Source organism: Parus major, chromosome 6, assembly GCF_001522545.3.
Source record: "Parus major isolate Abel chromosome 6, Parus_major1.1, whole genome shotgun sequence".
Taxonomy (NCBI): Eukaryota; Metazoa; Chordata; class Aves; order Passeriformes; family Paridae; genus Parus; species Parus major.
The window spans coordinates 11558134-11576794 of record NC_031775.1 but is presented as its reverse complement, the minus strand read 5'-3'; the positions used below and the strand labels follow the sequence as shown (position 1 = coordinate 11576794).

Sequence of the window (18661 nt, the reverse complement as noted above, 5' to 3'; positions counted from 1 at the left end):
TTCTGTGTTGGCAGGGCCGTCACTACTGGCACCGGGCGCGGTGTCCCTGCCCGCGGGGAGCGCGGCCCGTGGGCCGGGCGGGGCGGGCTCGGTGCCGGGGGCGGGGCGGGCATCGCCGGCCGCACAGGCTCCATTTTGCGGTGTGGCTGCGGAGAGAGGCCGGAGGCTCCGCAAGTTTCCCTCAGGTGAGGGGGCTGGGGGGGAGGGAGGAGCAGGCCGGCCGCCACTCGCGTGCCCCCGGCCCGGCCCCGCTCGCACTGCCCGGGGGCTGGGCCGCAGCCCCGGCTCTGCTCACACATCGCCCGGGGCTTCGGGCCCAGCCCCGGGGGGCGGCCGTACTGGATGGAGCACTGGGCAGAACTCCCGGAGCCGCGGCCGCCCCCGGCTCGGGACTCGGCAGGTGTCCGGCCGAGGGAGGTGCCACCTGCCTCAGGGAGCCAGCGGGGGCTGCCCGGTGGCCTCGGGAGAAGTAGGTATCGGGACAGCGGATACTTGCCTCCGCCCGCAGCTCCACCTCGCCGGAGGACTCGCCGGGCCGGCCCGCGGCTGGCGGCTGAGGGAGCGGGAGGAGCCTGGGGCAATGCGTGACTGCCCTGAGCGGAGCGGGGCAGCGGCAGGCGGGGCCCTTAAAGGCGGCGGGGGCGGGCGCGGTGCTGGCGGGGGGCTCGGGCGGTGCCCCCTCCCGGTGCGCCTCGGGTGCGGGGCCGGGCCGGGCCGGGCCGGGGCTCCCGGCGGAGCAGCCACAGCGGGGACACCTCTCCGTGTTCACCTGGCGGAGCTCCCGGCCGACGCCCGGAGCGCGGCGCGCCCGCTGATGTTTCACCGCGGGCCGGTGCCGCAGCTGACTCACAGCCGGCCCCCGGCTTGACCCGCTCCGTGCCCATCCGGGGACAGCGGGGACAAACGACAGTCTGGCGGAAAAAAAATCTGGTGTTGTTTTGGTTATAAAAGTAGTGACGTCAGTGCCGCTGTTCAACTTGAGGATGCTTGTGCCAAAATTAAAGCCCATTTTTCCCCCCTGTCATTAAATGTTTCATAACTTGGCTAATGGTCTCGAATCTCCCTGCCCAGCTGGTTGGCAACATGTAGGGTGGGATGATCTCTACCCCTACTCCCCAAGTCCCTCTGTTAAAAATGGGACTAAAATGAACAGTTACTGTCAGAAAGTAGAAATTTGTTCCATAAATGAAGTAATGTTGAGGGATTACACCTGTTCTTATCAAATTACCATTTTACATGGGATAGCTAGGGTGCTGCTCTTCTCCCAGGAGCTACCCCTGTGAGCAGAGCAGTGCAGGATGATGAATACAGGTGCTTGGAGCAGTCCGGAAACCTGCAGGTTTCTGTCCTGGCAAAGGGTTCAGCTCCCTCCTGCTGGCATCTCAGAGTATATCCTATATTTCAGAGCTTTCTGGAGGTTTGAGCCTCTTACCATGCTTAAATATCTGTCTGACCATAAATAAGAATGTTAGTTAATTATGAATTGAAGATGCTTCTCTTCTGAATTTTGATTGCTATGGTCAGATGTAGGAGAGAAAAGCTTTGTGGGTTACTAGCAGATTATTCAAGTGATTTAACAGGTAATTAGCAAACAAATATATACTACCAACTCATATATAGTGCTTCACAGTGAAGATACCTTTTCTTTTTTTTTTTTCCCCCCAGAATGTCATACCCAGGTTATCCCCCTTCTGATGGCTACCCTGCTTTCCCTGGTTATCCTGTAAGTATGGCTTTTGAATGTGTTGCATTCCTAATGCATTTGTATTCTGTGAATACCCCTTCTTACTGTGCTCCATGTGTCTGTAAATAGTAGCTGTCAGTTCGTGTACCCTGACTTTACAGCTGTCACACAAGAATTCCAAGGAAGCTTATTTTCTTTTAATGATGCCCATTGTTCCAAAAAGGTCTTTGGTCCTGTTTTATTTTCTCTTTTTCTTGTGAGCTTAGTTTATTAAATATAGCTGTCTCATCTCAACAATTATTTTTCTTCTTTTTTTATTTTTTAAAGTTTCCTCTGTAAATAGGAGGCCCTTTACATGTAGGGTTAGAGGTAATCTCTGAACCAATCTGTACCAAGTACTCACATTACCATATCCCAGGATTTAGAGATGTTGAACAAGCTTCAGTGGTCACAGCTGTCAGGAAGAGCTTGGAACACTTCACTCAAGTAGCCCAGCTTTTATATAACACCAAATAAATATTTTTCTGAGGATAGAGGACTTGTATCTTGACTACCCTGTCCACAGTACTGTTCCATCTTCAGCTCACAACTGAATGGACTAAAAATTTGAAGGAAGCTTAATGGAAGGCTGAAATATATATGGCTGATACTGCAGTCTTTTTGATATGCCTGCAATATTTTTCAAAGCTCTGCTTTTATTGGCACTGACCATGGCATTCATGACACTTCCATGGCACTTGTCATAGTGTAATTGTGGGAATTTTATCTGTGTTCTATGTAGTACAGATCTAGGCTTAAGCATGGATCTCAGCCTGAATGCCTTTAAGATACTGAAAAGCTACAAATACATGCAAGATATAAATATATACATATAAACACATGCAATAAATTCTTTGAGGATTTTGCTTTACAATCTACCCTTACTTGTTCTGAAACACTAAAGTCAGTCAAACTAAAGACAAACATGTTAGGAACAAGACTATTAACTCCAGGATTTTTTTTCTTCCCTCAGGGTTCTTCTGAACCCTCATGATTTTAGCTGTAGTTTATTTTTAATTACATATGAAAATACATTTTTTTCTTTAAAAAAAAATCATTAAAAAATCTAAAAAATAGCCAGTTCAAATGAATTCATTTAAAAGACCTTCTAGACTTGTTATCATGATTTCCTAGTCTCATTGATGATGCCCAATGTGATAACCAATTCAAAAAACTTATATGAAATTATTTTTTTCTGCAGCACTGGTAGTTATCTGAGCAGGGTTTTTGAGGATCCTACTTTGGATTTATGAATCTAAATTCCAATAAAATATTTTGTTGAGTCAGGCAGAGAAACATTAGACTGTACCTCTGAGGAAAATAATATTGTATAGCCTGGGCACAGGAATCTGGGGGTAGAAATCTTGGGGCAGCCAAACCTGAGGAGAACATTTGAGCTAGGATTTACTGCTCTGCACTTTATTTCTGTTTCCAGGGGTCAAGAATGAATGTGTACTGTATGTAATGTGTGACTTGTATTTCTAAAGCTAGTCAGTAAAGATGACTCCCAGAAAGTGAGTAATGGGTCCATTCATCTTGAAGCTGATTTTGAATGCCTGATTTCTAAGATCACGAATAATGACTTTTACCTTACAGAACCTTCCCTTAGAGATCCAGATCTTTCAAGTAAATGTTTCTAATGTATCTTAATGCTAATAGCAACCTTTGTGGTATGGCTGGTAAATCCTACATGTAGCAAAACAAATATAAAGCTGTTGGACTTGTTCTTTTTATATAAAACCTGTATAGGTGTTCAATCTGACTCAGTGATGCAGATTTAATCATTGAATGTCCATGATTTATAACCTCGATTTCAAAGGAAATGGGAAAAAAAAACAAACCCAAAAGTTCTTACCTTGTAACATTTCAAAGTACTGTTTGTGCAAGAGAGGCAGAAGTTTCAAAGCTACTATGCTCTTAGAAGTCTTTTAACAGGGGGTGAGCTCCTAATGCTTCATAGAAGGCAAGCTGAGCTGAGCTCACCTCCTGCTTGTGTGGGATAGAAAGAGCAGCTTTCCAGTAAAGGACCAGGCATCCCAGTGGCTGACAAGTCGAGTGTGGCTCAGCACTGCAAGTCCTCAGGGAGGAAGCTAATGACACACCAGGCACCTCTGGGATACTGTGTCTGGTTGTGACCTCCAAGTACAAGACAGAGACAAAGAGGAGCATGTCCAGGGAAGGCTGCTTGCCTGGAGAAGAGTAGGCTAAGCACAGATCTGTTCAGTCTTCTTCTGGGTAAGAAGGTGCAATAGAGACATTGGAGCCAAGAGGTACACAGTGAAAGGGCAGCTAGCAAATACAGGTTGCAGCTGCAATTTGGTTTGGGGAAAATATTTTTCTCCAGAAGAGTAGTCAAACACTGAAACGGGCCCAGAGAGGCTGTGAATTTGCCATTCCTTGTATATACTGAAAACTATCAGGCCTTGCATGAGCTCGCCCAACTCCAAAGCTGGCCCTGCTTTGAGAGTGGATGGGATCACAGGCCATCCAGAGGTAACCTCTACCCTGCAGCATGCTCTGTGTCAACATAGGAGACACCCAAACAGGAGGACTTCTGCTGCTTCAAGCCCTACAGCTAATTCATGTTGCTATTATACAAATGGACATTTTGGCAGCTTGGGAGTTTTTACTCTAATGTGCTGTTAACAGGCATACAGACATCCCATTTTTGTGTTTCAGCCGACAGGTCAGGAGTCTGTCTGTCCACCAGCTGGTCAGTATGCCTATCCTGCTGTTCCTGGAGGATTCCCTCCATCAGGAGGAGGGACCTATCCTGCAGCACCACCGAATGCTGGGTTTCCAGGGGCAGCAGGATATCCTGCACCGGGGGGCTACCCTGCTTCAGGGAGCTACCCTGGAGCTCCCCAGGCTGGAGGAATGCCACCTTATCCTGGAGGTAAGATCCTTTGTTAGAGTACCAGTCAGGAGTGATTTCCAGTGTAACCATTCCCTGTGCTCATTAGAAATAGTAAAGAAAAGCAGCTTTGTGATCGGTTCAGGCAGCAGCAGGCAGGCAGGCAGCCAGGTTGCCATCCAGCAGTAAATACCTGCATGCTGATGGCAGAGCCTTGGTGGTTGTGGGTCATTGCAGAGACATGGAAAAACTGGTCTCTTACATAGCTCTGCTCAATAAACTGGCTCCTGTTGTGTCAAGAAGTCAAGTACAAAATACTAAGTGTGCTAAAGTCTGGATTTTTTTTTCCCCCTGGCTCCTCCAGGCTCTGGCTTTGCTGTGCCTCCTACGGGGCCTGGCTTTGGTGGCTATCCACAGCAGCCTCCTGCCCAAAGCTATGCTGGAGGTGGACCAGCACAAATTCCAGGTATGTCATATGTAAGAAACTTCAAGAATCCAAGGTTATACCAAGAGACCCCAGGATAGGTAGTAACAAATTAGGCCCTTACCTTTGTTACTTGTAGCTGTTTGTATGCTGTGCACCTCCTGCCACATTTCTTGACCAGGCCACTGAAGGGCTGATGAGAACCATCTCTGTAGGTGCTACATCCAAGAGGGATGGCTGTCCCTGAATAATGGTCATGATGTGGTTTAGTGCTTACCCTTTTTCAAACTGCAAGTATCTGATGAGAACTGTGAAATCCAGAGTTGACATTCAGTGAGTATCTATTAGTTCTGTTAATCTCAATTGCATTTTTCAGATCTGTGTGTTCACAGTGATTCCTGACATACTGGAGAAAGGAAAGGAGAATGCACACATTTGCTTGAAAGCAGTGCAGTGTTTGTAATGCTTTGAGTGGTCAATTACTATAGAGATGATTTTTGTCCTGGAATGTATCAGTTGTGTTTTAAAGAAATTCAAGGCAGCAAAATCTTTTTGTTTTATGATTGCTCTGTTACCTCTAGTACTAAGTTGCTATTAAAATGATAAGAAATGTGCATACATATTATGAATAAAAAAAACCTCCAGTACAAAAAAATAGTTTTAGCTTTTGTGTTACCAGTGCTTTTGATCACAAAATGAGATAACTTCAGTCCTTTTTGCAGCAATAAATTCTGAATATTTATTGTTTATATGCTAGGTATTTTAAAGTGTATATAACAGTTTTTAAAGACATCATGTAACACACATTCTTCATTTGTTTGGGCTGTCTTGGCTCCTGTCAAAAATAGCAGAAGTTCATAAGGAGAGATCCTTCCAGTTCCCAGAGCACCAGTAAGTTTAGTATTTTTAGAATTGCCTTGCTAGCATATGTACGAAAACACATCTGTGATTGCTTCTTCCCCTTATCCCCAAGGGAAGAAATTCAGTTACTGACTGTGGTAGGAATGGTTAGGAAACAGGTTGTGTGCAGTGGTAGGTCTGGCTTTTTATTCAGATTAGATGGCATTTCCATAACAAGAGGAGACCTAATTAATTTCTCCTACCTTGTTCTTTATTTTCACTAGGATTTCCTGGTGGACAAGTACCATCCCCAATGCCTGGTCCGGTATGTGCTGTTTATTCTTATATAATTAATCTTATGTGGCTTCTGTAGTTTTAATGTTTGATTTCCAAAGGTTTTGATTGTGGTCTGCATCAGGAGTTACCATCTACCCTCAGAGTAATGTTGCCCTGATTCTGTATTAGAAGAAGATGGACAACTCTTTCTGAAGTACTGATTATAGAGTTGTGATTTTAATTTGAATTTTTATTGTGTAGATATCTAGTTACATGTGACTCTTATTTTTCAGCCTGCTGCAGTGGTTCAGTGTACCCAGGGTACAATTCAAGCTGCTCCAAACTTCGATGCTGGAAGGGATGCAGAAATTCTACGCAAAGCTATGAAGGGTTTTGGTAAGTAAGCAATAGAAGCTTTAGTTCTTATTGATCTAACTTCTTAATACCAATTTGTTGTTTTCTTCAGTTTTTATTTAACTGTACCTCCCCCGCACAAGTTTTTGAAAAGTTACATTTTCAAAATGGCCTGGGCTACTTAGTAGATGATGTTACACAGAAAATTTGGTGGACTTCAATAGCAGCCTCTTATTATGTAACTATTGTTATTTGTAAAATTGCAACAGTATAAAATGCACAGTTTTGGACATTCTTACATGACATTGCCTTTCTTTTTCCAAGGAACCGATGAGCAGGCCATCATAAATGTTGTTGCTAACCGCTCCAATGATCAAAGGCAAAAAATTAAGGCAGCTTTCAAGACTATGTATGGCAAGGTATGTTCACTAGTCCTTTGAACTGGGAAACAAACCCAAACTTTCAGCTGCTGCTTTAACTGCCTGGTTGCATTTTAGCCCTGAGAAATGATTTGGGCCTTTTTAAAATGCACTTCTTTTGGTTAAATTCGTTATGTATTGGGAGACATCTGGTATTTGACATAGGGTTGTCCTGATACCTGGCAGAAGGAGGGGTGGGCGAAGGCTGGAGGCTGTCTCTGTCCCTGATCACACAAGAAGCTTCTCTAATGCTTGACAGAAAATAATCAAGCTTGAACAGCCCTTGTATTAATGTCTTAAACTACTGAGTTTTTTATGCACACAAACCAGCACTAAAATCTTCTTCTTCCCAAGAAACAAACTGAGAAATGACTGAGGATTTGATAGTAAATAAAATTCCAGGTTAATTTAATTTCTTCCCTGTCATTTTTGCAACCTAAAGTGAAATTTTGTAGTTGTGGCATTAGTGAGGAGATAATGGAGAAGAGCTGAGCTGCTAGAGATTTGAACTGAGGGAAGTTCTTAATAAGAAATAAAACAAAGTTTTACAGGGAAAACACAAAGGTAAAAAGTTAGAAGTAAGTCATAAAATAAGTTCTAGTTTGATCTTTCTTCAGTATATAATCCAAATATGCTTAACATTCTTCAAAGCCCTTTTTGTGTTTATAATTGAACAGGACTTAATTAAAGATCTGAAGTCTGAGTTAAGTGGTAATGTGGAAGAATTGATTCTAGCCCTCTTCATGCCTAGTACCTACTATGATGCCTGGAGTTTACGTCATGCAATGAAGGTATGGCATTCCTGAGAAGGAAACCGTTTAAAACGATTTTAAAATGCTCATCTAAGAATACCTGGTTCCAGCACTGTTGAAAATTGTGATTGCAGGGCTTAAAATTCTTTTCTGCTGTGTCCCCCAGTTCCAGACAATTTCTGCAGGATTAGCCAATTCAGAGCAGATGTCCATTCAGTAGAAGAGGAAAGGCTGCAGGGCAGAACCTCTTATCTACCACTTGGGCATCATTTTTGCTAGAACCTAGAAAGGGCCAGGGTGCTGTTAAAACCATAACCAGTGCTTAAACTAAAGGTATATGCCTTTCCTTACTAGGAACAAACCTTTGTTACTGAAAGTTGTTTTTGGATTATCCATTTTTTCCCCCAAAAAAGACAATGAGAAAATAATTTCTTAAAATCAGATGATGGATGTATCTGTTGAAATATAAAGATAGCATTTAGAGATTAGGTGAGCTAGTTGGTTTAAACTTTTAACGGAGGTAAACTGGTAAATCCAGTTTACTGGAATGTCTTGCTTGAGCTGCAGCAGCTAGCAGGTGGCTGATAGTGGAAATGAGTAACTCAACCCATGTATGAATGTACATCTTCTGGAGAACATGGGGCCTAAATTAAGATCTGCCTTCAATGGGGAATAGCCTCTCAACTATTATGAGTTTCAAAAGTTCATAATGTAAGATTACCTAGAAGTCTCACATGCATCTATCTAATCCTTCCCTGAACTGAGATGCTTATGCCAGTAAGAGCCCCCTGTACACAGAAAGCACAATTAACTTCTATTCTGGGGGGAGGAGTGCATCTATAAAAAGTTCCAAATTGCAGAAGCAGCCACATTTGGACAGGGAATACACTTGTGTACTGACCAAAACAGAATTTACATGTGTATCTTTGACTTTAATGATTATCATAAGGCTCTATCTTCCTTTGGTAAGTTTCCAGATTAAGGTTGCCAAAGATTTTCCTTCCTAAACCATTTGCTATTTAACTTTGAACAATGTCACTGATATGGATGTATAGTTTTGGGTGAACTGGTGCAGAATTACATGTTTGAGGAATCTTCATTCCATTTTAAGTATACAGCAGGCTTGGTGCTTTCACACTGCAGGGCTACTGTTCTAACAATCTAGATTGTATTAAGTTTTGAAATAGCAGTTGTCTGCCTTATTTCACAGTTGAAGAAAACTGCACAGGTAGTGCTCTGTAGTTATGCCTTTGTTTTCTCTCCCTGCAGGGAGCAGGCACTCAGGAGAGTGTGTTGATTGAGATCCTTTGCACAAGGACAAACCAGGAAATTCGCGAAATAGTGAACTGCTATAAATCAGAATTTGGAAGGGACATTGAACAAGACATCAGATCAGACACTTCAGGACACTTTGAACGATTACTTGTATCTATGTGCCAAGTGAGCTTTAATTTTTATTTTTTTTTTATAAGATAACAGTGTACAGTCTGATGTGTTTAGTCATAATGGCTCCATAAATAGCCTGTGTGTGCTTAGCAAGAAGTTTTTAAGAAATAGCCTGTGGTCATCGATTTATTCCCTAAGATATGACACTTCAGTTCCTTCTCAAGAGATACTTCTTATCTACAAATCCATGATTAATTGTGTGACCTAATTTAGCACCCTCAATTAATATCAGAACTTACATGGAAATCCTGTGCAGATGCATCCAAGTGGTTCCCTAAAACAGTGCTCTACACAGCTGTTAGAGCAAGATGCTTTTTATGCCTACGTTAACAAAGTAATTTGGGTGAATCTGAGTGGATAACCTCTGTGGTATGTAGAATGCCTGTGAAAATCCCTACAAACAAGGTAAGATATGCCACAGGGCAAAACCTCCCCCACAAGTTACTCCATAGTCTGCCTTCCCTTTATGTCACCACTGGAGCTTGTTTATCCTGTATCATTTACTAGGGCTCATTTTGTGTTGATGAACAGTAACTTGCAATCACTCATATTTAGGAAGAAATATGTAACTAATGCAACTTCTCACATTTCTCTGATTAATTTGCCTATTTCTGTTAGAATTTCTATGCCACTTCCCTATCTCATTGGCTTCTACCTTTGTGAGAGTTCAGCTATGCTCTAGATATTTGGTTAAAAGTCAAAATCCACAAGAAAGCAAACCTGGAGAAGCTCATGCTGCTAATTTTTATTTTGATAAATCCAGTAGTTTACAATAACTGACAATCACATCATTTAAATAGCATATTAACCTCTATAGATACAATGGTATTGGAGAGAATGTATTCAGCCTTCTCAGCCAGTATGTTTAGCAGTATCCATCCATGCACTGGGCAGCAAAATGCCAAAATAACCACCAAAGCACATAAAATGTCATATAAGCCCTACTGACACAAGTGTAGTGAGTGCTTTCTGAAGACATTCTTACTTGAAATAAGCAACTTCTAAACAAAATAGGAGGGAAACCTGAGATATTTCAGGTGTGCATATTCAGTAAGATAATTCATTAGTTCGTTTGGGAAGAGTCTTTGCAACTTGAAGCCTAGAAACAAACAAATCAAGAGAAAGCTTACATTATTAAGTAAAAGAGAATTAAGTACAGTACTTAATTAGAACTATGAGATAGCTTGTAGAGGTGAAGTTATCTGAATCAGTTTATCTGCAGTTTAATGCATGTTCTACAGACAGGATTTTGAGCCACTTTTGTATTTGTTTCATATAAAGAATATTAAACCACAGAGATGTTTTAAAGCAATGTAATGTATTTCAAACTAATTTCTCTTTCTGCTTCAAGCTTTGAAGATACCTGCTTGGGGTCTATGTACACTGCAGGCAGTTAAAGCATCGCTTTCTCTGTGAAATTTCATTTGAAATCTGTTGTCTTTGCATTAAGGGTAATCGTGATGAGAATCAAACTGTGGATTATCAAAAAGCTCAAGAAGATGCTCAGCGTCTGTACCAAGCGGGTGAAGGAAAACTTGGGACTGATGAATCTTGCTTTAATATGGTTCTGGCAAGCAGAAGTTTTCCCCAACTGAAAGCAACAGTAGAGGCATACTCCAGGGTAAGAGTTCTTCACTGATTTAAAATAAGCTTGGTTAATGTATTTTAAATTAGAGTTCCAGTTGCTAATACGTTTCATCATCCACATATTAATCTCATTTATTTGTAGATTGCTAATCGTGATTTATTAAGCAGCATTGACCGAGAATTTTCTGGAAATGTGGAACGTGGTTTGAAGACTATTGGTAAGTTATATATTCTTCCCTCCCCTCCTTTTTCTTTAGGAATCAAACCTAAATGTAACCAAAGAAAAATCTAATTCAGCATGGGCCATATGGCAAATGATCACATAATCAGAGACTCTGGAGAACAGAAGTAGCTTCATTTATTTAAATGGCTCATCTTGCACTTAAATGAAGAAAATATTCATTTAAGTGAAGAAAATAAGCATCCATCATGAAGAAGTCAGTTTCAGATAAGAAAAAGCCATGTAGAAACTACTTGTCACTTCTCTGGGAAGGCAGGCAAGTGTACAGAACCAAGGCTCACTGGTTAGTGATTGTAGCTGTATAATTCAGAGTTCTGGAAGAGGGGGAGCAGTATCACAGAGCCATGAGTGGATGTGCAGCTCCTCAGCAGAGACAGCTGAGCCACCCACACAGATAACCTCAGAGCCAACATGAACCTACTGAAGGCACGGTTCCCTTTCCACCCCCTTCCCCACCACCATCTACCCCAAAAAACAGCTGTAGCTAAGGACAAGTTTAGCAAAATAGAAGATGTTGTTTTGAATTAACTTTTTCCTACTGACTTGTTATAGTAAAGCAGTTAAACAGAATTCAGCACAATTAAATTATAGTGAAAATCAGTAATATTTAGTAGTAAATCTGGGGACACCAGTCATATCAGTGCTTATGCAAATGCCAGCCATTCTGTAGCCATAATGGATAAGCAAAAACTTCCCACAGTATGTTCTACTCAAGAGTTTAATGGAAAAAATTCAGGTCTGAGGATCAGGTAGAAGAATAATGGCTCATCTCTAGGTGTGAACAATCTACTTGAAACCAGATCTATTCTGTAACTACAAGAGTTACAGAAATACTATAGAACCTTCTGCATTTGTAATTTTCTTAGTGAGATTCTAGCAATGGAACATGAGGTATTTTAATATCTTGTGTCCCAATACCAGCTATCCAAGGAGAATATCTTTTTTTGAATTACCTGTTTGAGAATTAAGATTTCAGAGAGTTTTGAAAAGCACATTCAGAGGTGTTAACTGCTACTAACCATAAGTTTTTGTGTGAAGGCATAACTTCTTTGGTCAACTTGAAAATAAGCTTAGCTCTATGAACAGGTCCTGTTATTCACAGTAACTGGATCTTCACTAGGACCAACCTTTAGCTGTCTACAGCAAAAATCCTACCAAGATGATCCTGCCAAGTATCACTATACAAGGATATCTTACTGGAACTAATCCTAACAATATACTTTATTGCAGTGCAATGTGCTTTAAATCGTCCAGCATTTTTTGCAGAAAGACTTTATTATTCTATGAAAGGAGCTGGCACAGATGATTCTACCCTCATCAGAATTGTAGTCACTCGCAGTGAGGTAAGAATTTTTCTGCTGTGTACCAGTCACACGCAGCAGAAAGCCATCTACCCAAAGCAGCTTGTCACTTAGTCCTCCTTTCACAGGTGTAATATCATGTACTGCATGATATCATGTACTGCATGAAGTTTTTATGGGGCTCACATTTAGATGCATGTGTTAATTAGTTTTGAAGCCAGCTTTTACATAGTAAGTTAATTAACTCTGCCTAGAAAGAAGTAACTGCTTGTTTTCCTTTTTAACTGTTGTTGCCTGTCTATGTAGCAAGTGAGCACCTCCAGGTGAGAAGTTCAGCTGCTCCTCCATCCTTGGAGGCTTGTCCACTGCACACGGTTAATCACTGCACATCTCATCCTTGGCATGTGTTCTCTAGTTCAAAAGGGAAGAGATGTGGGGTGACTGTCTCAGATTTAAAGCATACACTGTGGTTGAGTTTTCTGCTTTTTTTTTTTTCTTTGCATAGATTGACCTTGTGCAAATTAAGCAGATGTTCACACAGATGTATCAGAAGACATTGGCTACAATGATAGCAAGTGATACGAGTGGTGATTACCGGAAGTTGCTGCTGGCAATTGTTGGGCAATAGAAGAGGATTATCTGGTTCTTTGGTTTGTTTTTTTTTTTGAAACAAACTGGAGGACATGAAACATGCTTTAAGTAGATACTAACTATCCTTGTAAAAGAATAATTTTTAAAGGTTGCATAATCAAATATGCCTTCTTGGTGATTCAGTAAGCTTTTTGCACTTACAATGCCTTAATTTACAGCACATAATATTCTTTATTGTATAATAAAATACATATCTTATCTATTAGACCTTAAGCCTTAGTCTTTTTGACCCAGACAAAAACACTTCCCCTCTACTGGATTCTTGCATGTGTCTCTGTGGGAGTCAACTGTTCCAGTGAAATGAATCTCCAATACTCAAGTTTTCTGAAATACCTAAATTGCTGAGCTCAATGTAGAAGACAAACAAAGCCTAAGGCTGTGATGTAAAGCATTTTACACCCCATCCCCTTTTAATGTGTTTCCATCATAATGTTGAAAAACATCCAAGTGCTCAGTTTAAGTACAATACACTGTTTACACAATACATAATTTGGGGGCATTGGCAGAATCTGACTGTCCACCCCTGTTAACTTCCTCAAGTTAGTGGTTAGTTATTGTTATGCTTAATGCAGCAATGGAAAGGATAAAATCATCTTGGATCCGATTCTGAAGTCCCTCCTTGTAAAGGAGTGGGTTATACAGCAGCTGACCAAGCAGTGAAAAAGCATTTCTTTAATGCTAACCTGAAAATCCAACCCAAAGCAGTTGTGACCGACACAATATAAATGGCTATGTGGATGTTTTCAAAGGATTTAAAGAGAACACCTTTGAACAGCACATTTGGCTTTTTTAGAAAGCTGCACTGAATCAGTCCGCAGCCATAAACTTTAGAGAAGCTTTAAGTCCAGCAATAATAAGCAGTGTGTTCCTTCAGCAATGCTTTAACAAGTAACAGTTGTATTAGAGGACATCCTCACACAAACAGCAAAAAAATCTATTTCTAGTATCTCTCAGACAAAAATCACTAGGGCTGCTAGAGCCAGTTCCAACAGGACAAACCTTTCACTCTGCACAGCATGAACATAGAGGTTTTTGCACAGCAACAACAATATCAAGTGTATCATACCAAAAAAAGCTTATGTATTTTATTTATATCAGTGGTCTGCAACCTAAATCTAATTTTAGACTATAAACTTTTTTTGATACTGAGAAATAGTTCAGCTGGGTCAGATTAATTATTTCAAATACAGAATAGATGGAAGTTGATTTGGAGAGACTAGAAGACATTCTACTCTGCATTGCTTTGGTCATCTTTACTGCAAATATCCACTGAGATAGATATATGTGTATGTATATAGATATCTACCCTGTCAGTAGCTTTCCAAGCTTGACCAAGATTCTTATAAGTTTTGGTTCTCATTTATTTGAAATTATTGAACAAACTTCCTTACAAGTGAAGCACCTTAACACTTATTAATTAAAGCATATTAGTACATATGCATTTTTATATGTGACCAAAAATCCCTACCACTTCCTTTGTCATTCAAAGCAGAATATTGATTAAATCTGGCTCATACATACTATACAGGAAAATGAGCAGATTAATAGGCTTCTATGTTCTATTCTATGTAAGTACATTTTACCTATTTTATGGCAAAAATATTTTCATCACATGCTAGCAACAAAGAATTGTTAAATGGATATCAAGAACCGAATGATTGATAATGAAATTTTAGCAAAAAATAGGCAAGGAAAGACTAAACAGATATTGTCTATCTTGCCTCTGAAAAAACCTTAGTTTTCTATCTAACTTATGTAATAGTGCTTTCAGAAGCACTTAGAAAAAAAAAGCAAGCTGGTATGAAAGTCTGCCCTCCAAAAGTGTTTGACTCACACCAGAAGAGACCTCCCTTTCTAAGAGAAAACCATCCTCAGTCCCAACCATCTGGCTTTTTGCAAGAGGGCCAATCTTCACAATTCAAGGCTTAAGACTAGAGCAATTTTTTCATTTCACAATTGAATTTAATAAGCTTTAAAAGGAAAGCTGTTTCACACTATAATTTTGGGAGGTGAAGGTGTTTGTTTGCCATGGAACTGGATACAGATAGGTTGTGAACTTGGCTGCTCTTCCCCGTTTGGCTCAGTAAATGGCAGCACATTGCCTGACAGCACAGGGCTCTGCTGGAAAATAACCCCCCAAAACCTGACCCAGCTTGGTCTGTACTTCTGCTTCTGAGTTCCACCAACACACAGCTACACTCCTTGGGGCAGTCAGAGACCCCAGCCCACCTCAGAATCTTTGCTGATGGTGCCCTGCAGGTAAGCACACCACAGATGATGGTCCCACCCCTCGGCTCAGGGAAGAAGCGACTCACAGCTCTTGCTGCCTCTCTCCTCTGGCTGTCAAAGCCATGCCTTCTCCCCTCCCTACCCAAGAACAGACTAAGGACATAAAGGTGGCATCTTTTTATCTTCCCCTCCTTAAAATGCTGAAAGCATGAAACAAGTAATGCAAACTACTTACAGTTTTCTGGGAGTAAGGAAATAATTTCTTCTCCCAAACAATATAAGAATTAGAGACAGCTCCAGACTCCACCTTACAGAAACACAGTAGCAAAAAATGAGTGCCTACTTTACAAACAGGAACACCCCCAGACACAACCCTGTTACCTGACTACTTGCCTAAAGGGTGACAGGAGAAACACAGCATGAGAAATCAGGCCAACCACTACCCAGTGTATTTTCCTACGCTGCAGACCTGCATTCATATCTGGCAAAAACTATTACAGACAATGGATACTGCAAGGGAGTCCTTACAGCAGCAAAACAAATACTGCAAAGGAATCCTCACAGAAGTGAACATCATTGCTGCTGGGCACTTACTGCCATACAAGTATCAGAACCAGTTCTCTCCAATTACAGTGAGGTCTTTCCACACATATATTGTATTTTCTTCATATATACAATTCCAGCTATTTGAAATCTTCATCACAACCAGAATCTGAGTATCAAATCAGGACAAATAGTTTCTTGTGGGGTTGTGACATTTTCCACTACCACTTACAGGGAGAAAGGTATTGTCATCATGTTCATCATGAAATTGCAGCTGTACTTCGTAATAGGTTTCTGTTCTGCTCTAATATGTCACCGTATGCAGACTGTACAGCTCACAGGGATAGGAGTGCTTCATAAAAAAGCCAAAAAACTTACCACTTTTAACTTGATCTTCTGGACTCAAACTCTGAGAAGAATTTCCAATTAGAATGCATCTGCAATAAAGTAAAATTGTGTATTAAAACTCCTCTTACCAACAGTATGTTACTTATCCTAATTCTCATCCTGTTCAGCAGCTTGTCCTTAGTTTAAAAAGAATATGCCAAAAAGCTAATTCGTGTGTCTGTACAGAGTGCCAAAACAAACAATTTTCTCCCTCTGCCCAAAAAGCAGCCCCAACACACTTCAGTGATCGAATGTTTCATTCAAACCAACATATGAAATGCAACTATGCATAAAAGTCTAGATTTTCTAGACTCCACTGACCCTGCTCTGACAAGCCAAAAGTAGATGTCTGGCTTACCATACACAAAATATTTCCAAGAGAGAACTCAAAAGCAAAAATAATGCAGCAGGAATAAAATTTAAATAACATAGTGTTTACATTCAACTAAGTTGTCTGCAAGCTGAATCTGACATTCTGTACTATATTTTTGAATGGCTTAAATATTGAAGACTATTTCTAAACAATTTGTGAGGTCAGATTAGACCTATGTATGCCAAATAAAACCAATACACAGTGATAGGAGCCGCAGCCCATGCACAAAATTTATTGTGTGCTACCGTTTATAAAATACTTGAATAGTTCGGAACATGCATAAAATTTCCAACTTAGGGGTATGTACAGATTGTAGTTTATGGCAAACAAACAAACAAAAAAAAAAAAAAAAAAAAAAAAAAAAAAGATGAACTCTAGTGACATAAGTTTCAAGTTGTGTTCCAGGGGATGAGAAGGACATGTATCAAATGTCAAAATATATAACAAAGTACACTGGCAATCAGTACAGTCCATTATTTGTGAACAAATTAGCACAGGGCTTCAATTTTTATTTTAACCAAGCAGTCCTGTAGATACCAAAATACATGCAGTCTCAAGTTTACACTTTCACTAATGCCTTTAGCAGTTGAACAGAGCAATTGCTTACGCGCTGCTTTGCTTAAACAAAAAATATGTCTGATACAGGTTCAGTTTCCTTTACAGATTTAAAAATAATAAAAAGCTTGCAGCTATTCAGCCCAGTGATTATTAGCTATTTATGCAACCGTAATACTCACAATAAACTAAAAGTGCCCATAACATCTAGGTAACCTATAGATGTACATCATAGGTCTATATATTAAATATTTGCAAAATGAAAACATGCATACACAAAATACAATGCCAAGCTTTACAGACTTGATATGAATCAAAATTTACTTAAACAATGTACAAAGTTCAATTAAAAGTACCTTAAAATTAACACTTCCATATTTTTCTTACTTTTAAAATTAGTATATATATTTTTTTTTTTTAATTCAAGGTGGGGAAAAGTCTTGAAAAAGCTGGGCAAAAAAGTTTCTAAATTAAATATTTTTTTTTAAATCTGTGTTCAAGTAATAAACATTCCTACATAGAAATCTTCTGATAAGCTGTAACTAAAAAATACAGGGAATACAATATAGAATTAGCAACATCTAAAGGAGTAAACCTGAGGTCAGCATTTTACAGAATGACCAACTGAAATGTTTTGGCATTTTTTCTGTTATTTAAAATACAGTTTTTGCAGCCTCAGATATTTTAAGACCATTCTAATCTATAATTTTAAAGACATATCATGAAACCAACGTCCATTAATAAATAGTTAGCTCTTAGGGTTGTATCTGAAAGTCTGATTTAAAAAAACAAACAAACAAACAAACTACCTCTACTGAAAGAAAAATCCCATTTGTAAACTTAAAAGTGTTGACAACATAAGCATAAGATGCTAGTCTAGGTGTGCTTTAGTGAGAACAGTCCGATCCTTTCCCCAGATCTCTTCTGAAGCTGCAGCAGCCAGTGATGGACTTTGTGTGAAAGGGTGAGGCACACACTCCCAGGAGGTTGGGTCACCGTGTAAGAGAGGGGCTGTTGTCTCAAAAGCATGATGGTCTCTCTTCAGTGGGATCAAGTCAGATGGTTTTCCATCTCGTGTTAAGTAGTCACTTTAAGTGATCCCCCTATTTCATTTGTTGTCACATCAAAAAGCAGTTATCTAGGAATTCTCAGGCAGGACATGAGTGAGTAAACCAGAAGGTGATGTGGTCACTGTGCATTGTTGTTGCCAGTTCCATTGTTTCCATTGGCATTTGCTGTGTTTATAGTATTAATACCATCTTGCTGAAGAGCATCTTTTCTTGGTGGCATTCTCTCATTGATCCTATCCAAACCTTTTGCTTCTTCAAAACTGCAGATTTTATGTTGCGGAGAGAATCCTCGTATTGCTTAATAAAATGCAAATTTGATATGTCAGTAATGGAAAAATAAGTTGAAAGCATATACTTTTTCTAACAAATGATGTTTAAATAAGATAAAAAAATCAGCCAAAGAAACTTACGGCCCTGCAACTGTATTGCTAAAAGATTCTCTAACCTACTTTCCTGAAATGTTCACAGCAATCATGATTTCAGTTCATTACAAAAAGAACAAAGTATGGCAAATATTCTGCAAATAGGAATCAAGGGATTTAAGCCCACTTGATTGCTTCTGCATGTTCCTGGTGGGGCCAACTATCACCGCTGTGCTTTTGCTGCCCAGCTCATCGGGCTAATCTTAACATCCCC

At 40.1% G+C, this 18661-nt stretch overlaps 2 protein-coding genes across 8 annotated transcripts in view; one reads left to right on the top strand and one right to left on the bottom strand.

The window, feature by feature from the left end:
- The first annotated feature begins 85 nt into the window (after positions 1-85).
- Positions 86-13081, top strand: ANXA7 (annexin A7). The gene is made up of 13 exons (XM_015632548.3): positions 86-185; positions 1666-1723; positions 4403-4619; positions 4942-5043; positions 6126-6166; positions 6411-6513; positions 6796-6890; positions 7568-7681; positions 8912-9082; positions 10539-10709; positions 10818-10893; positions 12147-12259; positions 12723-13081. The coding sequence occupies exons 2-13, from the start codon at positions 1667-1669 to the stop codon at positions 12843-12845; spliced, it is 1383 nt and encodes a 460-aa protein (XP_015488034.1). The 5' UTR covers positions 86-185; position 1666; the 3' UTR covers positions 12846-13081.
- The window catches only part of PPP3CB (protein phosphatase 3 catalytic subunit beta), a 47011-nt gene continuing 38159 nt past the window's right edge, over positions 9810-18661 (bottom strand). For 5 of the 7 annotated variants that reach the window (XM_019007187.1, XM_015632544.1, XM_015632546.1 and 2 more), the window contains one exon: positions 16606-18322. Coding sequence is in view for 5 of the 7 variants with exons in the window: in XM_015632544.1 (XP_015488030.1) it covers positions 18144-18322 (179 nt within the window). In the remaining 2 variants the exon portion in view is untranslated. Of the gene's footprint in view, positions 10188-15332; positions 15405-16018; positions 16078-16605; positions 18323-18661 lie in introns of those variants that run through there. The other 2 variants (XR_001522480.2, XM_033515664.1) reach the window with 2 other exon arrangements.

Excerpts from the sequence above, each read along its gene's own strand:
- ANXA7 (XM_015632548.3), top strand. The coding sequence starts at position 1,667 with ATGTCATACCCAGGTTATCCCCCTTCTGATGGCTACCCTGCTTTCCCT. Across the intron at positions 4,620-4,941 it reads AATGCCACCTTATCCTGGAG|GCTCTGGCTTTGCTGTGCCT; the intron begins GTAAGATCCTTT and ends TGGCTCCTCCAG. Across the intron at positions 6,514-6,795 it reads CAAAGCTATGAAGGGTTTTG|GAACCGATGAGCAGGCCATC; the intron begins GTAAGTAAGCAA and ends TCTTTTTCCAAG.